The 24,674-nt window shown below is 34.9% G+C and overlaps 4 protein-coding genes across 4 annotated transcripts; 2 read left to right on the top strand and 2 right to left on the bottom strand.

Moving 5' to 3' along the window:
• The first annotated feature begins 2,383 nt into the window (after positions 1-2,383).
• LOC107796458 (uncharacterized) lies at positions 2,384-3,620 on the top strand. Its single transcript, XM_016619230.1, has 4 exons — positions 2,384-2,673; positions 2,993-3,193; positions 3,257-3,287; positions 3,336-3,620. Exons 1-4 carry the CDS (start codon positions 2,384-2,386, stop codon positions 3,618-3,620), a joined length of 807 nt encoding a protein of 268 aa, XP_016474716.1.
• Positions 3,621-12,657: 9,037 nt separating this feature from the next.
• On the top strand, positions 12,658-15,764 carry LOC107816756 (protein TIC 21, chloroplastic-like). Its single transcript, NM_001325983.1, has 4 exons — positions 12,658-12,936; positions 13,717-13,974; positions 14,825-15,022; positions 15,651-15,764. The coding sequence occupies exons 1-4, from the start codon at positions 12,658-12,660 to the stop codon at positions 15,762-15,764; spliced, it is 849 nt and encodes a 282-aa protein (NP_001312912.1).
• A 1,064-nt stretch (positions 15,765-16,828) lies between these two features.
• Positions 16,829-18,800, bottom strand: LOC107816757 (uncharacterized). The gene is made up of 2 exons (XM_016642496.2): positions 18,772-18,800; positions 16,829-17,999 (listed from the first exon to the last, which is right to left on the bottom strand). Exon 2 carries the CDS (start codon positions 17,967-17,969, stop codon positions 16,959-16,961), a length of 1,011 nt encoding a protein of 336 aa, XP_016497982.1. The 5' UTR covers positions 17,970-17,999; positions 18,772-18,800; the 3' UTR covers positions 16,829-16,958.
• A 1,578-nt stretch (positions 18,801-20,378) lies between these two features.
• LOC107816758 (reticulon-like protein B11) lies at positions 20,379-24,583 on the bottom strand. Its single transcript, XM_016642497.2, has 6 exons — positions 24,354-24,583; positions 23,936-24,116; positions 23,529-23,670; positions 23,349-23,418; positions 23,098-23,270; positions 20,379-20,651 (listed from the first exon to the last, which is right to left on the bottom strand). Exons 1-5 carry the CDS (start codon positions 24,403-24,405, stop codon positions 23,101-23,103), a joined length of 615 nt encoding a protein of 204 aa, XP_016497983.1. The 5' UTR covers positions 24,406-24,583; the 3' UTR covers positions 20,379-20,651; positions 23,098-23,100.
• Between the last annotated feature and the right edge of the window lie 91 nt (positions 24,584-24,674).

Below are 24,674 nucleotides of genomic sequence, written 5' to 3'. Positions count from 1 at the left end.
GAGACGACTGGCCGGTCGTCACAATACTAGAGACTGGACAACGGTGTTCCAAACTCCAGCATATTATACTGGACAATTATACTTGCTGGAACTCCAATATATTATGTTGGAGTTTTAGTGTACTTATGCTGGAACTTCATCATATTATGCTGGAGTTCCAGCATAATTATCCTGGAACTCCAGTATAATATACTGGAGTTCAAGTATAGTTATGATGGAACTCCAGTATAATATACTGGCATATTTTTCGGGTTTTGAACAGTGTTTTCGCTCAGATTTATCTTTACATGAAAAGTGGCTAAATTTCGATTACTTTTGAAACTGGGCTATTCTTGAATAACTAGTTGTAAATCTGGCTATTTTTGAATTTCTCCCAAGAATGAACTGCCACTATATCTTTAGTAAAATAATTTAGTAAAACAAGAAACCCTCGCCTAGGGCGATGTGCACAAATAGCCACTAACAACACCTGTCTTTATTTTAAAACCAGTGTTTTAAATGTCTTTAGTCTTTAGCCACTGGTTTAATAAATTTGTACCTGATTGGATGAAAATACCCTTCTGCTATAACTTATACCTACACGATCAGCATTAGCAGCAACAGTGCTAAACTATAGAAGATTTCTATGCGATCGTCACAATTGCAGAAGATTCTCTTCCGATTTCAAACTATAGAATTCAACATTCTCATCTAAAAATCGACATAGATTTACAGTAATTTATACTTTTATGTGTTTCTATTGATTTTTATTTCGACATAGTTATACTTTTTCCGATTTCTATTGATTTTTATACAGTAAGCAGAAACTTGATTTTTTTTTTGAATTTCTGGATTGATAAAGTTAAGGACATCGCATCCTATGATAATTCTACAAAAAATGAGCACATAATATTAAGGACATAGTGTCCTGATTTTGCAAATTGAATTGAAAAAGTTAAGGACACAATGTCCTTAACTTTGTTGTTGTTCTTCTATATATTAAGGACATACTGTCATAGTTTTGCAAATTACTTTAAAAAAGTTAAGGATACTAGGTCCTGAAGTTTGAGTTTCAAGTTGAAAAGTTCTGAACACTTGGTCCTGAACTTTCAATATTTAAGGAAAGTTGGTCCTTAACTTACAGTTATAAGTTAAAAAGTTAAGGACAGGTAGTCCTTAACTTTGGGTTTCAATTTAAAAAGTTAAGGATAGGAGTCCTTAATTTTGACTTACAGGTTCAAAAGTTAAGGACAGACAATCCTTAAGTTTGAATTACAGGTTCAAAAGTTAAGGACATGCAGTCCTTAACTTTGAATTCCAAGTTCAAATGTTAAGGACACTTGGTCCTTAACTTGGTCTTGAACTTACAGTACCTGTTCTTAATTATACAAGGATTACATTATAAAATATGTCCTGAGTTTCCTATTCTCTTGACTTGCACGATGGAAACAATATGTATTATAGTTGCTTTTAATGGTAGATGGACTGAAGACTATAAATATCTTGATCATCAAACAAAGCTTGTTCTAGTACCTGAGGCAATTCGGTTTGAAGATTTCATTAAACAGATCTTTGAAGTTATTAAATTGGATAGACACAAGTTTGAAGCAGTGATATGGTTTGATATCAACCTTGGAACAAGCAATGGAATGCTTGTATCCAAAGATTTATCTTCACATATGTATAGAGTTACTAAAAACTCATTCACTCTTCAAGGGCTGTCGTTTCATTGTTGATATTTCGGAAAGAGTTTTTGGATCAACAAGCAACGAACATATCAACACAGAAACTCAACATGACAATCAAAACAAATGCCAACAATTAATGAAAATAGATATGGTTGAAGTTCAAGCAATAACTGAAGAGGTGCTTCAAACACATGTCAACAGAGAAACTCAACATGATAATCAAAACAAATGCCAACAGATAATGGAAATAGATATGGTTGAAGCTCAACCAATAACTGAAGAGGTGCTTCAAACATTTGATTCTATTCAAGTAGAAGGACAAAGCATTATAGAGATTGACAACGAACAAGCTTTGGGTATTCAAGTCTTAGAGAGTGCACCGGTAATCGAAGAAGTTGCTGAAAAACCCTCTACTAAACTAACTAGACGAAGATCAAATTTGAAACAAAAAGAATCCCCAACTACGATATTAAGAGAAAATGCTTCGTTGGATGAAATAAAAGTGGGATCAGTATTTGACAAAAAAAGAGTATAATTAACTATTTTTTGAACATAGCAATTAAAGGACATTTTGAATTCAAGGTTGTTAGATCAAGCTCAACAAGATATTTGTTGAAATACAATGATAATAGGTGTGTTTGGTGTGTGCGTGCTTTCAGAATTAAAGATTCAAGATAGTAAAGATTGAGAAAAATAATGACTGCTCTGTTAACACTATGAAAGTTGATCAAAGGCATGCAACTTCAAAGTTGATTAGTGGTTACATTATTGACAATCTTCGAGACCCAAGGTTTGAAGTTACACTAGCTTTTGTCATGGTAGAGATGCAAAAAATGCATGGACTAGACATTGGATATCACAAGGCGTGGCGTGCTATTCAACTTGCTTCCGCTTTAATAAGAGGAACTCCCGAAGATAATTATGAATTATTGTCTTTATACTTGTATATGATGAGAAGTAAAAACCCGAGAACATATACTAACATAAAGATAGACGACAACAACAGGTAAACAATAAAAAAAAAGTTTATTAGTCTGTTTTATAAAATTTAGGACATGTTGTCTTTAACTAGTTAACTTTTGAGCTTGTAACCAGAAGTTCAGGACTGGCTGTCCTTAACTTTTGAACTTGTAAGTCAAAGTTAAGGACTGCCTGTCCTTAAGTTTTGAACTTTGAACTCAAAGTTAAGGACTGCATGTCCTTAACTTTATAACTTGAAACTATAAGTTAAGGACTGACTGTCCTTAACTTTTAACTTTATAATCTGAAGCTCAGGACTACATGTCCTTAACTTTTGTTAACCTTGTTTTATATTGTATTTTTAGGTTTCTTTATATGTTTTTTGCATATGGATCATCAATATCTGGTTGGAATCATTGTATACCAGTCATTGCTGTTGATGCAACTTTTTTGAAGTCAAAATATCGTGGTGTTTTAATGATTTCAGTTTCAAAGGATGCAAATAACCAAATTTCTCCACTAGCCTTTGGAATAGCAGAATCTGAAAATAACAATTCCTATGAGTGGCACTTTAGTTAGCTTCGCAATGCAATTGGGAGCCGTGAGAATTTAATTTTTTTATCGGACAGGCATCAAGCTATTGCATATGGCATTGCAAAGGTATATCCTTAAAGCCATCATGGGATTTGCATCTATCATTTGGAGCAGAACCTAAAGCGAAAGAAGGTGAAAAATGAGCTTATAAAACTTTTCCAAAGTGCTGCAAGAGTATACAGGCGCAAAGAATTTGACCTATATATGTCAGATATAGCAAAAGTAGATAAGAAGACTTATGACTACTTGATGGAAGAACCACCGGAAAGGTGGGCACATTCTTGTAGTCCACGACGAAGATATGACATGCTCACAAAAAACATAGTTGAGTCAATGAATTCTGCCCTATTAGAAGCAAGGGAGCTGCCTATATTAAGAATGATGGATTCATTCAAGTGAAGCTACAACGTTGGTTTTATGAAAAAAGAAATGAAGCAGAAAGAACTTTTTATGATGTTTCTTGTTGGGTAGAGGAGGAATTAAAGAAAAAATAGATTTAACATTTACTTTGAATGTAAGTATTATGTATTATGTTTAGCTTATGATTTTAATATAATTTAACATAATGTACTAACTTATAATTTTTCAACATTGAAGGTCTTCCCTATTGACTCATGGCGTTCTAGAGTTGAAGAAGAAGGAATAACTTTCTTGGGAGACTTAAACAAAAGAACATGTGATTGTTTTCAGTTTCAATTTGATGAATTACCATGCATACATGCAATTGCAGCTATCGAGAAGAGAAACATCAAGAAGTCTAACTTTTGTTCGCACTAGTACTTAAAGGAATCTTGGCTGAAAACATATGAAAGACAAATACATCCTGTAGAACATACTGATTCTTGGATTGTACTAGAGAGTGTTAAGTCACAAATTGTTAAACCTCCAGATTTCAAAGTGCCACCAGGTAGAAGGCAAAAGAAAAGGCATATTCCAGCTACCGAGTCATCAAAAATAACATTCAAATGTGGTCGTTGCAGAAGAATTGGTCATAATAGAACACCTTGTATATATTCTCCCGCAGTCCATCCATTTTCAAGAAAGCATAGAGAATAGTATATATATCCACTTTTGTTTATCGACTCTTTTAAGTTTTTGCTATAAATTGGATTCATTTAGATTATTCTTATTTGAGCAAATGTCTGAATTTTCAAAATTTCTCTCTGCTTACCTTCTTTTTGTTTCTTTTGAGTTCAAAGATTAAAAGTTAAGGACAAGAGTCCTTAAGTTTAACTTGCAGGTTCAAAAGTTAAGGACAATCAGTCCTTAACTTTGAGTTACAGGTTCAAAAGTTACAGACAGACAATCCTTAACTTATTTCAAAGTTCAAACCTTAACTTATAGTTCAAAGTTCAAAACTTAAGGACTATCTGTCCTTACTTTGGTTTCAAGTTCAAAAGTTAAGGACAGAAGTCCTTAAATTTGAATTGCAGGTTAAAAAGTTATGGACAGACAGTCCTTAAGTTTGAATTACACGTTCAAAAGTTAAGGATAGACAGTCCTTAACTTTAAGTTCAAAGTTCAAAAGTTAAGGATTGTCTGTCCTTAACTTTACAAAAGTTAAGGACATGCAGTCCTTATGTTTGAATTACACGTTCAAAAGTTCAGGACAAGAAGTCCTTAACTTTGTTTTGAAAGTTCAAAAGTTAAGGACATGCAGTCCTAAACTTATAGTTCAAAGTTCAAAACTTAAGGACTGTATGTCCTTAACTTTAGGTTTCAAGTTCAAAAGTTAAGGACATGGAGTCTTTAACTTATAGTTCAAAGTTCAAAACTTAAGGACTGTTTGTCCTTAACTTTGAGTTTCAAGTTCAAAAGTTAAGGATAGGAGTCCTTAAGTTTGACTTGCAGGTTAAAAAGTTATGGACAGACAGTCATTAAGTTTGAATTACATGTTCAAAAGTTAAGGACAGACAGTCCTTAACTTTGAGTTCAAAGTTCAAAGGTTAAGGACTGTCTTTCCTTAACTTTACAAAAGTTAAGGATAGGCAGTCCTTAAGTTTGAATTACACGTTCAAAAGTTCAGGACATGCAGTCCTTAACTTTGTGTTGAAAGTTCAAAAGTTAAGGACAGACAGTCCTTAACTTATAGTTCAAAGTTCAAAACTTAAGGACTGTCTGTCCTTAACTTTGAGTTTCAACTTCAAAAGTTAAGGACATGAGTCCTTAAGTTTAACTTGCAGGTTAAAAAGTTATGGATAGACAGTCCTTAAGTTTTAATTACACGTTCAAAAGTTAAGGACACGAGTCCTTAAGTTTGACATGCAGGTTCAAAAGTTAAGGACAAACAGTCCTTAAGTTTGAATTACACGTTCAGAAGTTCAGGACAACCAGTCCTTAACTTTGCGTTCAAAGTTCAAAAGTTAAGGGCAATTGGTCCTTAACTTTGAATTTGAAGTTCAATTACACTTAGTCATGAACTAATACTAACAAACTCAATGGACAAATCAACACTTGAGAGAAACAAAGAAATTAATAACATGATGCCTTGATATTACTTCTGAAATTGTAATTTTGCATAGCCGTGACAAAATATTATGCTATGCAAACAAAATATAATGCCTTTTGAGGAATTTACAGAATATTTCAAAAGTTTTCTGAACTTGCCAAATTCATATGGATTCTTTACAACAATTTTATACAAAAGATCAAACACAACTAACTTTCTTTACAACTAAACTACAACTCCTTTGGACAACAAGTTTCATTTTCATTCTCATAATCATCGCCAACAATTTCTGGTGGTGTATCATAACCAGAATTTCTTTTCCACTCATCATGTGCCCAAAGATTTGTGACAACTTCTTTTCTAAAGTCTTTAATGTCTTCAGGTAGGAATTTCTCCACATCCTTTCCAATCATCAACAATTCCACATATTTGATCAGGAATGGACCACAATCAGTCCTAAGAAAAATGTAAGATATGCAGTGAATTAAACAATAAATCTAAAGTACATATAAATAATATAACAAATAACAACACGTACGATCCAGTCTGGTATGGTGATCTTTGCCGCTGAATATCAAATTTGTTGAAGGCATTTCCAAAAGACTTGTGATGTTTGTCAAACTGTGAGAACTTTAGCAAGTGGGAGATCATGCGTGCATACATTTCCATGTGATTCATTCCTGCCTCATATGACTCACTATATATGGAATCGTATACATCAATCTTTTTCTGATTCAAGTCCAATACCGCCAAAAGAAAGTGTGTCACAACATTATCATCTTCTGAAGGGAGCCGACATGGAAAAAAGATTTTGTCAACCTCTGTCCAAGCAATTCCACATCTATGATGGTCCCCCCACACATATGGTGTCACAAACAACTGATTATCACCATCACACCAAAAGTCATCAGTAGCATCTTCACTGAAATCTTTATGCACAAGCACCATATAGTTATCAAAAAGAATATCAGTAGTTGTGCAATGAAAAGGATGGTCGCGAGGGTGGTAGCATTCCTTCTTTCTCAGATAATATAGGGCAATATCAATATGCTTCATAAAAAGGCAAAAAATAAAACAAATCCATCAGTCATAAAATAATTAAAAATGATAAATTAAGAATAAAGAAAATAAATGCCTTGCGAATTATCTAACCTTATCATCAAGTACAAAGCTGTTATCTAAAAGCTCAAGGAAGAATATTTTGCTACTGATTTTTGATGATACAATTTGTATGAATTCTTTTTCACACCATTATCATCAACATATATATCAGTTTGTCCCCTGAAAATTTTGAAAATATCAAAGTTAGAAGTTAGTCCTGAACTTAGCCTTTCAAGTTGAAATATTAAGGACAGACAGTCCTTAAATTTGAATTACAGGTTCAAAAGCTAAGGACACTTGGTCCTGAAGTTTGAGTTTCAAGTTCAAAAGTTAAGAATACATGGTCCTGAACTTAGACTTACAAGTTTAAAAGTTCAGGACAATTTGTCCTTAATTTTGAGTATCAAGTTCAAAACTTAAGGACTCTTGTCCTTAACTTTGAGTTCAAAAGTTCAAAACTTAAGGACTGATTGTCCTTAACTTTGAGTATCAAGTTCAAAAGTTAAGGACATGAGTCCATAAGTTTGACTTGCAGGTTCAAAAGTTAAGGACAAGCAGTCCTTAACTTTGAATTACAGGTTCGAAAGTTAAGGACACATGGTCCTGAACTTTGACTTACAAGTTCAAAAGATAAGGACACTTGCTCCTTAACTTTGATTTTCAGATTCAAAAGTTAAGAACACGTGGTCCTAAACTTAGACTTACAATGACAGAAGTTAAGGACACTAACTTTAGCAATTTCAATATCAATACTGAAATATATTAAGGGACTTACTCTTTTTTGCGACCTCTCCTTTTCTCCTTGCGCAACCACACAATGAATTTCTTCAATAATTTTGCATCATCTGTGGAATAATGAAAAATACACCTACGAGCATATGTTGATTTTATCCAGCCTGAACTCTTGGGAATATTTTGATTGTCTGCCATCGATGTTCCTATTTTTCTTTCCTGGTCAAAAGGAGATTTCAACTGCTAACTAAGCTTCTTGTTCCTTTTACCTCGACCAAGCTCTTCTTCAACATTTCCTTCAATATCCATAGACAAACCCCCATCAATGCTCATTCGTGTACTTGTAGGAGCAGGAGGAAAATAGAAAATGACGGACCATCATAACCAATACTATCTCTCTTTCTTTTCCTCGTATATTGGTTAAGATCTTCATCATTGTTTTCCTCTGCATGCAATATATATATATATATATTAGTTTGTTGCAAGTCGTCAAATGAAAAGACAAAATTTCAATTATGAATATAATATCTAGGACACAATCAATACCTGTCTTATTCACACTGCCTTCTTGTGTTTTTTCAACAGACAATTCAGCTAACATATTGCTTGCATCATTTTCTTTATCTTCCAACTGTACATTTTCTTTATATTGCAATTGTTCTCCATGTTCTTCAGTTGCAAGTTCACAAGATTCTGCAAAATATTTACAAGAGCTAACACAATTAGTACTTGTTATTAATCTTTGATTAAAACAAACATGTAAAAAATTAAAAAAAAAACACTGTCTAACCGTTTGCAATAGTCAAGATCATCCCAATTAAATCATTATCTTCACTAGCATTTTCTTGGGTTCCAATATTGTCGGTAAGAGAGGGAGGTGTAGAGAGATCACATGTTCCATCTATGCATTTGGAAACAATCTCACTTCTGCTTGTTCATTCAGTATTTTCTACGTCTTGAGATTATATTCCACTTTTCTCTTGATACTCCACTCCAGCTTCTTCCCTTGCAGCTTCAAAAGATTCTGTAACATTTGCAATTAATATCCATTCTAATAATTCACTAAAACTAACATTCAATATATAATGAAAATTTTATCTAACCTTGATTGGCATAAGTTTGAACTCCAAATTTCTCTTTATATGACAGAGGTGTAGACAAATCATATGTTCCTTCTAAGCATTTGCATACAATCTCACTGACACTTGTTCCCAATGGACTTTCTAAATCCTCCTAAGATTGCAATCCACATTTACAAATTTTTTCTGTTACTCCTGTCTCTTTTGGATTTTCCTGGCCTTGACATTCTCCTACATCTTGAACTTCCACTCACCAATAGATTCTACAAATATTTGTAATCACAAAAAAGTTTATATGTATTATGCTATTGAATATAAATTTCAATGAAAAAAAATTCAAAATCTATATCTAACCTTTCCCAATATCAGTGACATTCTCAGTTTCATCATCTAGATGTGCATCTCTAAAATCGCTTTCATACTGAACTTCTACATACACATCCATATCATCACGTTCATCACCACCCGCATCTTTGTTAATTGTAACAGTAGGCTTTGTACCACGGCAATGATCATCAACTCCATCTTTAGTAATTGGAACACTAGATTCTCTCTCTATGTTCCTTCATCAGGTTTCACATAAATCTTCAACAAAGTATCAAGCTTTGATCCTAGACTATTCTTTAAATCCTGAGAAAGAAACTAAGTTAGAATTTAAGGACAACTAGTCCTAAACTTCAAGTTACAAGTAAAGAAGTTAAGGACAGGAAGTCCTTAACTTAGAATAACAAGTTCAAAAGTTAAGGACATGCAGTCCTTAACTTTGAATTCCAAGTTAAAAAGTTAAGGACACTTGGTCCTGCACTTCAAGTTTCAAGTTCAAAAGTTTAGGATACTTGGTCCTAAACTTCAAGTTGTAAGTTCAAAAGTTAAGGACACTTGGTCCTAAACTTCAAGTTTTAAGTTCAAAAGTTAAGGACAGACAGTCTTTAACTTATAGTTTTAAGTTCAAAAGTTAAGGACACTTGGTCCTAAACTTCAAGTATTAAGTTCAAAAGTTAAGGACAGACAGTCCTTAACTTATAGTTTTAAGTTCAAAAGTTAAGGACACAAAGTCCTGAACTTAGACTAACTGAAATTAATGATATTACCATGATTTAATTCTCAATCTTTTTTTCTGATACATCTATTTTCTGATTTATTCTAGTAATTTCAGCTTGCAGATCCTTCTTAAAACTCTCTGATAATCTCTGAATCAAAAATATAAAAACAAAAAAGTCTCGTAAGCAAAAAATAATCAAATAAAAAATTAATGATATTCAAAGGCAGAAAACCTACTTTAATAATTTCCTTAAGCATGGCTTCATCAAATTGTGTGGAAGAAGGCATTGAGCTTTGATCTTGAGAAATTGGCTCTTCCACACTAATAGACTCTGTATCTTCTTCAACAGGAATAAATGGTGACACCTCGATCAACTTATACAACTATAATATAACAAAAAATAAACATAAATTTTCAGAACTAAAACAAATAAACAAAAAAAATAGCTAGTAATTAGATTAACTTACATTTTCATTATGGAAGTATTTTTTACACAGAGAATCATACTGTGGAGGTTTCATTTCCGAATAACATAACATCCGATGATAACCAGATTCTTGGAAGTTCACAAATTGTTTTTCCTGAAGAATAAGAATTACTTCCATAATCCAAACACGAAAGGCAAAAAGAAAGCCAAGTATAGTGTAGTTATCCTTGTCTTTATCTTTATCTTTCTCTTTCCCATTCTCATTTTTATTCGGCTTCAAACAACTCTTAAATGATTTTAATAAAGTTTCATAAGAAAGAGAGCCCAGTTGAAAGAAGATCAGAGTTTATCATCGTCTACAATTTTCATTATCTGCTCGGACACATTCCTATTCTTCCGCTTGCCCATCAAAACAGATTCAACAAAATAAATTGTTGCCAACTTCACAGCATCATCATCGCTTCCTACAAATGATGCAGTTGTACCATGCGGGTGACTAGTAATAAAATTAAACAAATCACCCGACTCAACTCTATCCTTTGCGGGGAAATAGACTTTCGAAAGCCTATTCTCTTTTTCATGTAAACCTTTAATGTCCGATGAAGAATAACACTTCAAACCAGTAATTATATGAAATGCATCACGTGTAAACTTAATTTCACGGTCAAAAACCTTGAATGTCATCGAATCAGGGTCATTATTTACAATTTCTGAAAGCAATACACAACGAATAAGTTTACCACAAAACTTCACACTTTGTAATCGGAAAAAGTTTCCGAAAATACCATCCTTCAACTTCTTCCACTGCCTGTTTGATAAAAAACTTTTGATTGTTTCCTTATACTGTAAATCTCCTTTCCAATAGATCATAAAATTATGCCAAACATCAAACTCGAATACATGATCTCCTTCCATTATCACACTACAAAGAAGGAAAAAGAAAATAAATATTAGGACTTACAGTTAATTGAAGGGACTTGGTCCTTAATTTCAAGTTTCAAGTAAAAAAGTTAAGGACAAACAGTCATTAACTTAAAGTTACAAGTTAAAAAGTTAAGGACAATAAGTCCTGAACTTCAAATTTGGAGTTCAAAAGTTAAGGACACTTGGTCCTTAACTTCAAGTTTCAAGTTAAAAAGTTAAAGACAGACAATCCTTAACTTATAGTTTCATGTTGAAAAGTTAAGGACACTTGGTCCTGAACTTCAAGTTTCAAGTTCAAAACTAAAGGACACATAGTCTTTAACTTTGAATTCCAAGTTCAAAAGTTAAGGACACTTAGTCCTGAACTTTGACTTACAAGTTCAAAAGTTAAGGACACTTGGTCCTTAACTTAGAGTTACTAGTTAAAGAGGGAAGAATAGGCAGTGTTTAACTTATAGTTTCAAGTTCAAACGTTAAGGATACTTGGCCCTTAACTTAGAGTTACAAGTTAAAAAAGTAAAAACAGGCAGTCCTTAACTTATAGTTTCAAGTTATAAAGTTAAGGACACTTGGTCCTGAACTTCAACTTTCAAGTTCCAAAGTTAAGGACACTTGGTCCTTAATTTCAAGTTTCAAGTTCAAATGTTAAGGACACTCAGTCCTTAACTTTGAGTTCCAAGTTCAAAAGTTAATGTCGTTTGGTCCTTATCTTTTATGAACACAGTTAACTAAAAATTCATAAACACAATTAGCTTATGAATTCCTACGACTATTTTTATGAAATGTCCTTACAAAATCAAATATATTGATTCAACCACAAACACATTTCGCATTTCAATACCAAAAAGTTCTGAATAACAGCATCACAAAAATACGATACTTCTCCGACACTGAATCAACTTATAATGATCATTTTTGAAATTTCACACATACTTGACACATCATTGATCGCGATTACACATATACAAAAACAAAAATGCATACAAGAAAAAAAAATTACCAGTTCAATCGTTTGATGCAGAGAAGATGAAGAAGGAGAAAGATTAACTGCAGCTCATTTGCATGCGAGGATGATACAGATGCTGAGAACACACGAAAACCCTGGAATATTCGCTCTCAAATTTTCCCTCTTCTGAATGAATAAAATAAGGGTTTGGGAATATAAGAATTGAAGAAAGGGTAATACTATCTTTTTCCTATTAGTAGTGACAGTTTTTGCTGAGCATTATAATTAATGGATAAAAATTAAAGACTCCCTTAATTAGTGGCTACTACACGCCATTTTTACCCTAACTTATGCATTCATAGATTTTTAGCCAATCTAATGTTTTAGGCTTTTAGCCATGCAATGACCTGAAAACACTTTTTCCCTTTTCATTTATTTATTTATTCTTTTATTTTTGAATAAATTCATGTGAGCAACCAAAGATAAATTCAATATAACATTATAGTTTGATTATTAAAAAAATCTAAAATGTACTGTTAATATCGTTTTTTTTTCTATTTTCATTTTTTTTGGGAACTTCCTTTTTTTTCGAGTTTACATTCAAGTTTTAAAAAAATCACTATAGGTAAAAGGAGAAAAGAAACAAAATAAAGGAAAAGAAGATGAAAATCAGTACTGAACCTGCTTAGACATTGCGCTGTGTAAGCTACTGTATCTTCTTCGAACAAAACTAGCTATGCAAACTCTACTCTTGCCGTCGGCTCACTCCGTCACCGGCAGTGCGCCATCAGCTCTTTCCTCGGCCGGAAAACCATGTCGGCATAATTTCCTTGGACGCCAAATTACCCTAATTTCTTCGCCCTCATCATTATCTTTATCTCCCTTAAAGACAAAGCCTCTTTCTTTGCCCCAGTTTAGTCTCATAAACAAACGGTCCAGAATATTAGCTTCTGCTCCCCTTTCTCCACCCTACACTTCCCCAAATGACGAGTCTGAAAAAGCTAAATTAGCTCAGGTACTTTCCTATTTCTGCTTTAACTCCATTTCCGTTTCTGCAGCATTTTGTAATGTGTAGCAAACTTTTAAGATTTTACCTTTAAGTTTGTATTTTGGATTGTCTAGCTATGAACTGAATTGTTTATTTTTCCCAGAAGTGTCAAAGGGTATAATTTAATGCATCAATTGCTGCTTTAGGGTTTTGTTTTAGTGTGTGAAAATACTAAATAAAGTTTGTCAAAATGCTCAAATTTTCATTTAAAGATGCATTTAGCTAAGGAGCATTGAACTTTGTTGCACGTTCTTGAGTGTGAAGTAAAGATAACTTTAGTTGGATCTATTGTAGGTTTTGAAAGAATGAGTTTGGGTTTTTAATTGTGATTTTGAGTTGTTTTAATATGTGCCAAACTATTCGTGCTGCATTTTATCTTGCTTGATTCGTTTATTTGAGTTAGTAGAAAATTCAGATATACCTAGAACACCTTTATAAGTAGCCCTGTGCCATAGGAATTTAAGTGGATAAGGGTAGAGGGACAGTCCATTATCCCCGAGTTTCGAGGTTGTGGTTGGCTGGCCCTAAGTGTTGGCCCCAGACGATTTCTCAGTCATAGAAAAAAAGGCATTTATAGGTAAAATTATTGAGTATTAGAATGAAACTGGTCCCAATGAAGCGAAGTGTACACTGAGAATTCATGTAGCCAATCACGACTAGTTTGTGATTGAGGGCATTACTAAATTCTGTTGTGTTTGTGTGTTTGAGTAAGAGGCCGATTGATTGGGTATTTGCTCTTAAATTTAGGTTGCGAAAAGACTACAGAATACTGCAAGGTACTTCAAGAGATTGGGTAGTCTAGGGTTTTGGGGACAGCTGGTATGTACGCTTGTTGCTGCGGTGATCCTTTCATTTTCTGTTGTTATTACGGGGAATATTACATCTCCCTTCACATTCTACTCAACTGCGGGTGGAATTGCAGCGGCTTTCGTTTCAGTTTTTTGGTCATTCGGCTATATTCGCTTGTCTGAAAAGCTTCGGAGGACAGCTAATGAGCCTTCAAAGGTAATGCCTCACCTTTTCTCAAATTGCTTTGTAAATTAAATTGCAGTATGTTTGTACGTTCATTCAAATCGATATGCAAAAAGAAAAAGAAATAGATTCTTATTAAATTGATGCAAGTGCCTTGTAACTGTGTTATGTTAATGGTAGGCGTATTTACTTCATGGATTTCACCTCAGATAGTGCTCCCTCAGCCCTCCAACTGCTTCTGAAATAAATGTACCATTTGTGAGCCAGATTATGTTTGAAGTGTTAGGTGGTATGAGAAGCTAATGATTCACATACTCCTAAGTTTGCTTTTGAAACTGCTTTTCATTAAATTTCCTTTTGCTTCCTTGAAGTTGGTGCAGAACTTCCCTTTACAGATACACAAAACATACTGGGATATTGATGAACAGGACGTTTCATGTGCTCTGAAACGTTTGGTGCTTCCATAGATATTACTTCCTCTAAGTTCTTAATTTCTAGTTTTGTGTTTATTTGAGTTGACTCTAGAAGTTTTTGTCCCCTTCCTTTTCCTTTTTTCTTTTGGACTGTGGATCGAAGTGGAATTTCTGGATCAGGATTTGATAACGTTGAAAGAGACTTACTAAATCTCATTTTTTAACTGTTCTTCTGCAATCTTTGTGGTTCTTGTATCTATATAACCTATTATGTTTAACTTAACACAAAGAGGACCTCTTGTTATTGTTAAGATTTCATTCTGTGCTACAACAATTTAAAAAAAAGGGTTTCATTCTGTGCTACTCCAGGAATATTCGATGCAAGTTCTTGTTCATACACCTTCAATTTCGACCTTGAATTTGAATCCAAGGCAATTTGTCCAGCTTCGTACTGACTGCTTTTGTTTTAGGCTCCTCCTCGTGCTGACGTTGTGAAAAGCTTGAAGAATGGAATAGTGGTGAACCTTCTGGGAATGGGTGCTGCTGTACTTGGCATGCAAGCAACTGTCGGATCGTTGGTGGCTAAGGCTCTTACCACCTCAGCTAATCCATATAGTATTACTCCTGGAAGTAGCCCCGTGCTTGCTTTGGATGTATTTCTGGTTCAGGTATGCTTTTCAAATTGTCCCGCTGTCACCATTTGGCCTCAATCATTTACGTATTAAATATAATTCATTTGTGAACTGGTAATTGAAATCGAGAGACCAAAAGAACATTAAAGATTTGCTTTATGAGGGGTCGAAAAGTGGTTTGGGGGGCTCCTTTACTTTGTGGTTATTACCTAAAAAGTCCATACAGAAATGAATATACACAAGTACTTCTAGAATATGTCTTTTGGGGCAACCAGCAACCTCTTACACTTCATACCTGGGGAAGAAGTGGTTAAATTTGGTGATCTCTCTATATCCCGTTTTCTCTCCCTCTCCTATCCATTCATTTTGATGTCTACTATGGAAAAACAAGATACTTTATTCTATCACGATTAGAACTAGTGATAATAGGTATGGAATTCTTGCACGAGGTCAAGCTAGGAGAGGGACAACTATGTTGCCCGCTTTTCATCTCTCGAGTTTCCAGCATCTGTAGTCTAATGTCATGCACGCATGCATTTGCGGCCTTCAATGAGTTTAAGAGATCAACTTATCCTACATGATGGCCCTCGAGCTGGTCCACCTGTTATCTATCTCTGGTATTGTAATTTGCTTATTTCTGTTGTCTTACGTGTTCTCTTTACAGGCATCAGCAAATACTATCGTTGCACACTTTCTAGGTCTAGTATTCTCATTGGAGCTGTTGCGCTCTGTCACCTTGCCACCTTCAGAAGGCATTCCGGTACCAAGGATTGCATGAAGTGATTGGGAGTCGACAAGATGATACTGCAGAATAGGGTTAACAAAAGGCTTTTGAGATCGCAGCCATGTATTTACTATTATATGAGTGATTCACTTCTTGGCAAATGAAATTACTTTCTCCAATTTCTGAGTGTCTTTTAATAAAAATTTCAACAACTGCCCTTCCATATGGTTTTTGGTGCGTCCAAAAATCAAAAAAAGTTGCTTGCTACCAGTTAAAAATCCCTCTCACGGTGCCATAAGAGACTCAACGCCTTCTTTTCCTGTGTTTGGCTACTAGACGATAAAATACTGACCATTTCTTTCCTTTCTGCGTTTTCATTTTCCTTTTTCTTCTCTACCATGGTTTTTTTAAAACTCTATTTGTTCTTTATGGGGTAAGACCAATGTAGAACAATATGATCAATTTTTTGCAATGAGTCGTAGATTTTACAGATTTAGAAGTTCACTGGAAGTTGCATGAAATTTTCTAGATGTTCATTACAATTTTAATTATCAGTTGCAGAGTTTCTCCTACTTGCCTAGTCGGGTTTGAGCAGATAATGATGTCCCTGCTGCCCTGCATCTTCTCCATCTCTCGCTTACTTCATGAGAGCCTATAACATTAACTATATCCTTCATTAAAATTCTTTAGATTAGCAAGTCGATCGTTGAGACTTGAGACAGAGAAGATGCAAATCAAGTCGTGATGAAGAAAACTACTGCACTGCACCAGCAAACTATTTTGTAATGGTACCAACTTAGTATTTGTAAAAGAAATTTTCAACTAGATACATGGTCTAATTACAGGACAATTTTTTACCTGTATGCAGAGTCTAAGTGAGAACAATCGACACAATCGCAACTTGTCGAGGACAGTAAGCACAATTGATAAACATTTGTCACTCTTATTGTATTCAACTATAGCACCAAATGAGGTTTGATAGGTAAAAGAAGAAGAGCTGAACGGCTCTAATTCAGAGAAGTCACAACAAAGGAACTATTATTTTTTCCCGTCAGTTAGGAACTCAATTTCGAGGAACTTCTACACTATACCTTACTAATGTAAAGAAAAAGACCATCTTAAAAGAAATGAATCACTTAGAAGAATGATCTGGTTTACATAAACACCAAGAACTATTTTAGCAAACAAGTATATTATAGGCTAATTACTCAAAAAGGTATCATCATACCCATCCTTGAAATCTAACAATCAAGCACCTGCTTGAGGAGACCTGATCTGTTGTGCTAATTCTTCATCAGCCTTTCTAAGAAACTCATCCCAACCACTACCTGGACTAGTATCCAGGTAATCATATGGAACAGCGGTTTTCAAACCAGGACGGACACCACACTGGCTTTCTACAATTCTAAACTCCAAGCAGTTTCCCTCTTCCTTCAATTTATCTTCCAATTCCTCCCAGGAGAAAAGCAGAGGCAAGGTAAATGCACCCCAAGGATTGAAATCCAAAAGCTTAACTCGTTCATCATTCGTGACATATATATCAAAAGTATAACTTTCTGATTCAAAATTTTCCTTCACCTTACATGTAAAAAATTCCCGGATTATGGTTGTCAGCTCGTCTTTCTTCTCAAGAAGAGCAGGATAAAATCCTGTCACCTCGCGCTGAGAGACTCCCACAAGGATCCCATTGCGTACAAAGCAGCGGAATTCCATCTCGGGGCGCAGAGAAGAGTACCATTTGCGAAGTGCAAGGAAAAACTTTGGGGGCCTAGAGTTAGTCTTATCACTGCAGGAATCATATGCATGACACAGATCATGGATTAGAGAGTCTGATGCCCGTAGTAAAAGTGCAACCTCACTGAAAGAGTTGCAGCAGAGATTCCCAGTTGAACTGATCCATGCAGCATCTTTTGGTGCGCTCCAATTAAGCTTCACGAAGACAGAACCCCCAAGGACCTTTATAGATTCCTTGATCTCCTGTTCGAGTTCTGGGAAAGAAGGAGGTGGCGATGGTCGATCTGATTCATCTTCCGACCCTTCAGATACTTCAAAATCCTCCTCTTCTTCAGGTTTATGGATCCTATTAGGTAGAGCATCACTATCATCAATGGAAAGGGGGAGAAGGAATGGACCGTGATCATCGGTAAGGTACTCTACAAAGGATTCGGGCAGCTCATGTATCATTGTCTTTACGGAATCAGATTTAAATCTGGGGTACCACTCCTGGATCTGGCACCTATTTACTTCTTCCTCTTTCATTTTTCTTCGGGAAGGAATAAACTTTACTCTCTGAGACAAAAATTATCAAATTTTCTGTAAAAAACTGCTAATGGATAAAACAAATTATGAACCAGCAATGAAAAAGTACTAAATGAATGATGTTAGATAGCCAAAAAATTTATCATTAAACTAAATTTACTAAACAACACAACAAGGAAAAGAAAATGGAGCGAACCAAAATGGGCTAACTAATATTTGCAGGTCATTGAATTCAAAATAAAGTTTTTTAAAACAGCCACACCTGTCTCATCAACCGGAAAATGTTCACCTCCCACTAAAAACTCACTGGGTTAGCTCTAGTTTTAACATCTTCAGTTTAATGTTGATTCAATTTTCACTGTCTAGACGTTGATACAGTAACCGAACCGGTTCAAAACCTAATTTATTCTCCACCTCTCCCACTCTACTGACCACCTACACTCGCTGCTCTTACTGCGCCACCGCCACAAGACCCACATCAATCCTTCAACTAGGTTCTAATCCAAGTTAGGTTGGTTAAATGAATTTCTGTATTCATTATTCAGATTGCACTAAGCTATTTTTACACTGATTGTCAACATATCGCAACCCGGCTCCTTTATCTGGTCTTGGACAGTTGGACCAGCTATTTTTACAAAGCTCACATAAGCTCAGTTTGGGCGAAAGTAACACAAAGTTTTAAAAATTATATACTCATTTTGATTGATAACAATAGAAAAATAAGGAAATTTATTTGATGTATCCACAGAATTAAAAAGTTTCAATTAAAAAAAAAAGCTTAATCTCAAATTCGAGAAGTTACCTGTTGAGTAATCAACAATGGAGGAGCTGAGCACGGAGAGAGACGGACGGTGAAGAACCTGAGGAGGAGAAATAGGAGAAGGCTTGAGGGCCTGCGGCGCGTTAGTGGCCCATTAGAGAAATTTGGGCCGACTGAAGCCCATATATAGTAGGTTCTAAATTGGAAGTATTCGTTAAAGAGGAATTTTCATAAACCACTATTGTTTAGTGGCTATTAACTTCCTATAACTATCATATACATAATTACTTCTCATAGCTACTATCTATACGCACATGTATTCACATGTATTCATGAATACAACAACAAAAAGCGCCTAAAAATCAGGGCAGTCCAACTGTATGTGCATGTATTCACATGTATTTGCGTCATGTATTCATGAATACAGCAGCAAATATCGCCTAAAATCAGGGCAGCCCAGTTGTACACGCATGTATTCGCGCTGCTGTATTCATGAATACACAACAGTAAAAAGCGCCTAAAATCAGGGCATTCCAGCTGTATGCGCATGTATTCACGCCATGTATTCATGAATACAGTAACTACAATCACCTTAAAAATAGGTATGTCCAGCTATCTAAGAGAGAGAAAAAACATAAATAGCATATTTCATGCCTCAATTGTAGTATATACCATAAATACTTATTTTGCTATAAAATATAAAAGGTAGCTATAGAAAATAATATTTTAAAATAATTTTAATTTATAATAAATAAGGTGTATACCTTTATTTCCTTCATTAAAACTAGGAAGATTGAACCATAATATTTTTAGGATTTAGATTGACTATAAAATTAATTAGAGAAATGTGTTATTGACACTACGACGGTATTAGAAGGATTTCACATAATTCGGCGCAAAGGGACTTTAACATTTGTTTATGATCTTATTCCTCCTTTTCTCACTGTAGAAATTGAACTCACTCTTTTCCGGAAGAAGCTCTTCATTTCTTTTTCCAAGATGTTCACAAACAAACCTCAATTGATTTGATATTGAACATATTTTTCAAGTTAATACTATTGAGCATCATTACAGCGCTCAACCTGATTCCTTGGCTCTCTTTTTGGTCTTACTTATTCCATTCTAAATAGGAACACATGGAAGAATGATAAGATAGGATTCATCATAAAAACAGCATAAACATCAATAAACTGTCAACCAAAACTTTGCTCCATAATATAAAATACTAAAACAAATATTTTTTAAGTATTATCCTCAAGTAGTACTTGTACGGTCCCGCAATGAGTTTTTATTTTCTGGATCACAATATTGGCCAACATAATGCCCATTGCGAATAAAGGTCTGCTTATAATAGCTTCTCACAAAACGAATAACGGGGAAAAAAAAGAAGCGCAAAGAACAAAATTTTGAAAATTGATTAAACTTCAACATCCCAAACAACATTAACACATCACCAATCATAGAGCAGTCCCCATCACCACCCCAGACAAAGGAAATTCTTTTTCCAAAGGCACAATGTTCACATGAGGACAGCTCCAAAAGGAAGAAAGAAGAAAAAGAAATGAATCTCAGTTTCTGAGGCTCAAAATATATACTAGAAAATAGTACAATTAGTAAGCAACAAGGACCAGAGAGATTCTAAATCCATAGCAAAATAATTTCCAGAGTATGCACAAGCTCCATTAAAATGCCAGTGGATTACCAATCAAAATGACCATATCACTATTTCTATTTCCAATCATGTAAACCAGTACTCCATCTGCAACAGGCACTTCCACTAACCAAGATAATCAAGAATCATTCACAAAAAATAAGCAAAAACTAGTAAGTTGAGCTTTCTTTATAACACTGCATTGCAAGGCAATTGAGCTTCATACTATCAATACTGGATGATCCAGTCCCACAGGTCCATGTTAGAGAACCTACAAATGAATAAAACAGATTTCAGAAAATTCTGAGAATGATACTTCACTCATGAACATGGAGTAATGCATCTAAGCTGTCTGCTTTGATCCATTATCAAAGAGAAACAAAGTTGAAATCGAAGTAAAACCAGCTGAGCAAATAAAGAAAAGGAGCAGAGAGAACAAATTACGGTTAGCAAAAGATTGACAGGTGAAGATGGAGGCAAAGAAAAATATATAGCTTCTAATGATCTACACTGACTGGCTTCTCGCCATTAAGTCCACATGGGTCACAGATCCCTACTATATCCTTCCTCGTCAAGGTAATGCCAGCCATTGTTCATCTTTAATGTCGGAAATGAAGTAGAAAAAACTTTTCACAAAATGCTGAATAACGCACATCGCTTTGGGATGTCTTGAAGATATTCTAAGCTGGGGATTTTAGAGGGTATACCCTGTTGAACTGTAAAGCAAACCAGGGGTACACTGTGGTTCAAAGATCCTTTGAAGATCTTTTCACTTGAAAAAAGTAAGCCAACTGACACAGACTCATGGTGTATGTAGCTGCTTGGAACTTACCTTCTCAAAAAAAACGTAGCTGCTTGGAACTGTACATTTGAGCTGGAATTAGGACATCTCTGTATGCTAAACAAATCAGTGAATCACTGTTCATGGTAACTGTTTGAAATTCATAGCTGTAGTTTCGGTGATCAATGTTGAGGTTCAACATGAAGCATAAGAGAACCTAAATCTCTGCTGTCAGTAGGCTACAAGTATACTGTGCTCCACTATGCTAATTTACATGCCAACTAACCCTCCAAAGAAACAATTTCAATCTTCAAAAATGAAAATGATTGAAACAGTAGTAATTTTTTTGTGAACACAGAACAAATAATGTGAATATACTCAACTCGGAACTTGGGAGAAAGGAGCCAAAGGTATTATACTTCTGAAGATGAAAGGTTGTCTCATGTTTAGATAAGTTTGGTTGTACTGTATACGTCTTATTTTAATATAAAGGAAATAATTTCCAAGGGCAGACAAATATCCTATCCACAAGCTGCCTTGCATGTTGTTTGAACAACAGCAAGGAGATGAATCTTCACATCTGCAAAGCCATGGCTAGAGCAGCAACTCAAAACTAAGAGTACAGCAATATTTGAAGAGCTTAGTTGTCTATCTGGTTTATGTCAATCACACCTCCAAACCAAAACCAGGACACGGAACAAGAATCTCACTGTAAAAGTTAAGAATCAGATCTAATTGCACAATTTCAACCCCAAAGGTATCCCTTGGAATCCAAACCCAGAATTTTAAATCAGCAATTATTATGTAATCTAAATGCTCTTAAGATTCCCAAATTTGTGCATCCAATTAAATCCATCATGACCAGCTCGGTTAAACTCTTGAGCAATCTTTTTCCTAATACCGTGATGTCTTAGCCAGCTTGTTCGCACCTTGACTAAATCCATGAGGTACATGCTACCTCCCACCCACCAGCACAGATACTGGGTATTTCTGTCCACAAAGGCTTGAACATATGGGAAGAAATAAACTTTTGAGTAATTTAAGAGGGCGAATTGATTTGTGATATTTGTCAATAATATTTAAGGAAGCTTTTATGCCAAAAGCTTAAGGATATTTAGAAGACGAATCACACATATAGAAGGTAAAAAGAAATATGGATAACTTATTCTTGGCAATAAGATGAAACGCATATTTATTTATTTATTGATATGGTTGTAGAGAACCTCTAGTATTAGAGAACACCTAATTGGTGGTCCTTAGGGGAATTAGAGTCACTTCTCTGGTCAAAGCAGCTTACGGATGACTTTCATTTAATTTTTTAAAAAGGCCCAGACGGATATCCGAGAGCAGAGGAAAATTACATGGTTGAAAGGCGTAAACATAAAATTAGACAAATTTTCAGTATCTGCTCTAATGTGTGACTTTCACCACTTTTTACTTGTTCTATGATTTTTCTACGTTTCCAAATTTCTCACAAAGTTAATGCATCTGGAGCACAAATAAGTTTTTATCTATAAATTTTGTCTTGACTGATCAGCAGACTATCATGTGCCCAAGGAAAGGACTTGAACAAGGGAAATCATAGATAAGGGGTATAGCTGCACTTTTAAAGTCTTCAGGTACCTCAAGAGCCTTGCTCTTGTAATTAGGCCAGAAGAAATATGAAAATTCATCCCAAAACAAGTCAGAATCAGCAAGTAAAATAGCTACTATTAGTACCCCTTGTATTAGCATATCAAGAGCTTAGAGCAGCACAAATGTATTTTGCTTTCCAGAAAAGGCACAATGTAACGAATGTGTAGCAGCACAACACAAGATCCTTAAATAAACAAAAGTTTAAGTCTGTCGTCATTTTCACAAGAAACAGAAAACTGCATGTATCTCTTAGTATCTGATAGAAAGAGAGAGCAAGAGAAAGGGTAAGGTGAGAAGTTACAGTTTATTGAGTCTTCTTTTCCTTGTTTAAAGGCCTTGAAATCTTTCTCAGGACGTTATCATCAATTTTTCTGTACTGTGTCTGAATGACCTTTTGTGCTATAATAAGCTTGTCATCAATTTGATCTTGGTACTTGTCATACAACAGCGGCACTGACAAGCTAAAAAGAATTCCTGAAGGCAAGATACACAATCCAGTCAACAATAAATCTCCAACAACTTATATTGTCCTGACGAGATGCTACTACTCACCAATGTAGATGAACGTGAGGAAGTTGCAAAAACTACCAACATAAGATACCAGCCACAAGCCAAGAGCAACCTGATAAACCAATCCATATTGATAAATTGTAAACTTGAACATAACATGACGCATGATAAAGGAGAACAAAACATGATGCATGAAATGGAAAGGGTCCCATAAAAACAGACCTTAACAAAAAGTTTTAAGTTCCCACCAATAGCAATATCATGCGCAATCATCAATACATGATTGATCCAAACACGCACCATATCAGCAGCTTTTACCACAGATTCCTCATGAATCTCCATATCAGGGATAGGAGGTAGAGGCCTGAAATTGTAGAAACATTAATTGAACATTTAAGCCATAACAAGTCTTACTCATCTTAACCATAAAAAGAACATCAAATCTAAACGCGATCAAAATCACAAACGGAATGCATGCTCCAGTTGAAAAGGCAGAAGAAATGCAACAACCAAGCAGATCAAGGCTTTAATTTTCAAATACTCATAGACAAAATAGATGATCCACCAATTAGTCACAGAGCAATCAGAAACTGAGTATTTCGAAAAAGTTGAATTGAGTTATTCATTACCTGTTAAGAAGTGAAGCAGATTTAGCCCAGAAGAAGAGAATCACAACTAGAAGCAACAGGACATTAGCAATAAAGGAAAGGACATTATATCCAGCTCTCTCAAATAGAATCCAAAGAGCAGTGGAACTGACAAGCAGAGTCACACTACCACACCATCTCCTCCACAACAACACATCCGCCACTGCAATCACAATTTAAGCACTTCAAAAAAAATATTCTAGAAAAAGCAGATGCTTATACTCGTGATCAATTAGTACTTCACAATCAACAGTCATTTGATGCTGTAATTAAGAAATGCAATAAGGTCAATGTCAAATCTGAATATATGAAAATGCAAGAATTGGGCATTGGATGCATAATTATATACAGAGGCAAGAATATGAAGAAGGCAATACGCAGGCGTAGATGGGAAAGAGACCTGGACCACCACCAAGAGCATGATGAACAAAAGACTGACGATTATCTCCCATGGCGATTAGGGTTTCTGTATACTTCTGCAACCGAAGAATGAAGACCGCAGGGACGGAGGGAGAATCTGAAAGGGCGATGACGGTAATTTTGCGGTCAGGCTATGGTAAATCAGTTTCAAGTTTCAACTTTCAAATACGCCTTAGTCGTGCTAGTGAATTGAACAATAACATAATGAATGAAGAAAAAAATATCAAAAGGACGTTACGCTAAAGGGTAAAGACTTTTACTTTTCTTTTCTTCTTTTATTTTTGGACTTTTTACTCGATAA

This window comes from Nicotiana tabacum, chromosome 7 (assembly GCF_000715075.1).
Source record: "Nicotiana tabacum cultivar K326 chromosome 7, ASM71507v2, whole genome shotgun sequence".
Taxonomy (NCBI): Eukaryota; Viridiplantae; Streptophyta; class Magnoliopsida; order Solanales; family Solanaceae; genus Nicotiana; species Nicotiana tabacum.
This window is presented reverse-complemented; position numbering and strand designations above follow the sequence as displayed.

Coding starts and splice junctions, on each gene's coding strand:
- LOC107816757 (XM_016642496.2), bottom strand. CDS start 17,969: ATGAAAGAGGAAGAAGTAAATAGGTGCCAGATCCAGGAGTGGTACCCC.
- LOC107816758 (XM_016642497.2), bottom strand. CDS start 24,405: ATGGGAGATAATCGTCAGTCTTTTGTTCATCATGCTCTTGGTGGTGGT. Junction 24,117..24,353: donor TGCTCTTGGTGGTGGTCCAG/GTCTCTTTCCCA, acceptor TTGTGATTGCAG/TGGCGGATGTGTTGTTGTGG. Junction 23,419..23,528: donor ACTTAAAACTTTTTGTTAAG/GTCTGTTTTTAT, acceptor TTGGTTTATCAG/GTTGCTCTTGGCTTGTGGCT.
- LOC107816756 (NM_001325983.1), top strand. CDS start 12,658: ATGCAAACTCTACTCTTGCCGTCGGCTCACTCCGTCACCGGCAGTGCG. Junction 13,975..14,824: donor CAGCTAATGAGCCTTCAAAG/GTAATGCCTCAC, acceptor CTTTTGTTTTAG/GCTCCTCCTCGTGCTGACGT. Junction 15,023..15,650: donor TGGATGTATTTCTGGTTCAG/GTATGCTTTTCA, acceptor TTCTCTTTACAG/GCATCAGCAAATACTATCGT.
- LOC107796458 (XM_016619230.1), top strand. CDS start 2,384: ATGAAAGTTGATCAAAGGCATGCAACTTCAAAGTTGATTAGTGGTTAC. Junction 2,674..2,992: donor AAGATAGACGACAACAACAG/GTAAACAATAAA, acceptor TTGTATTTTTAG/GTTTCTTTATATGTTTTTTG. Junction 3,288..3,335: donor TTGCATATGGCATTGCAAAG/GTATATCCTTAA, acceptor CATTTGGAGCAG/AACCTAAAGCGAAAGAAGGT.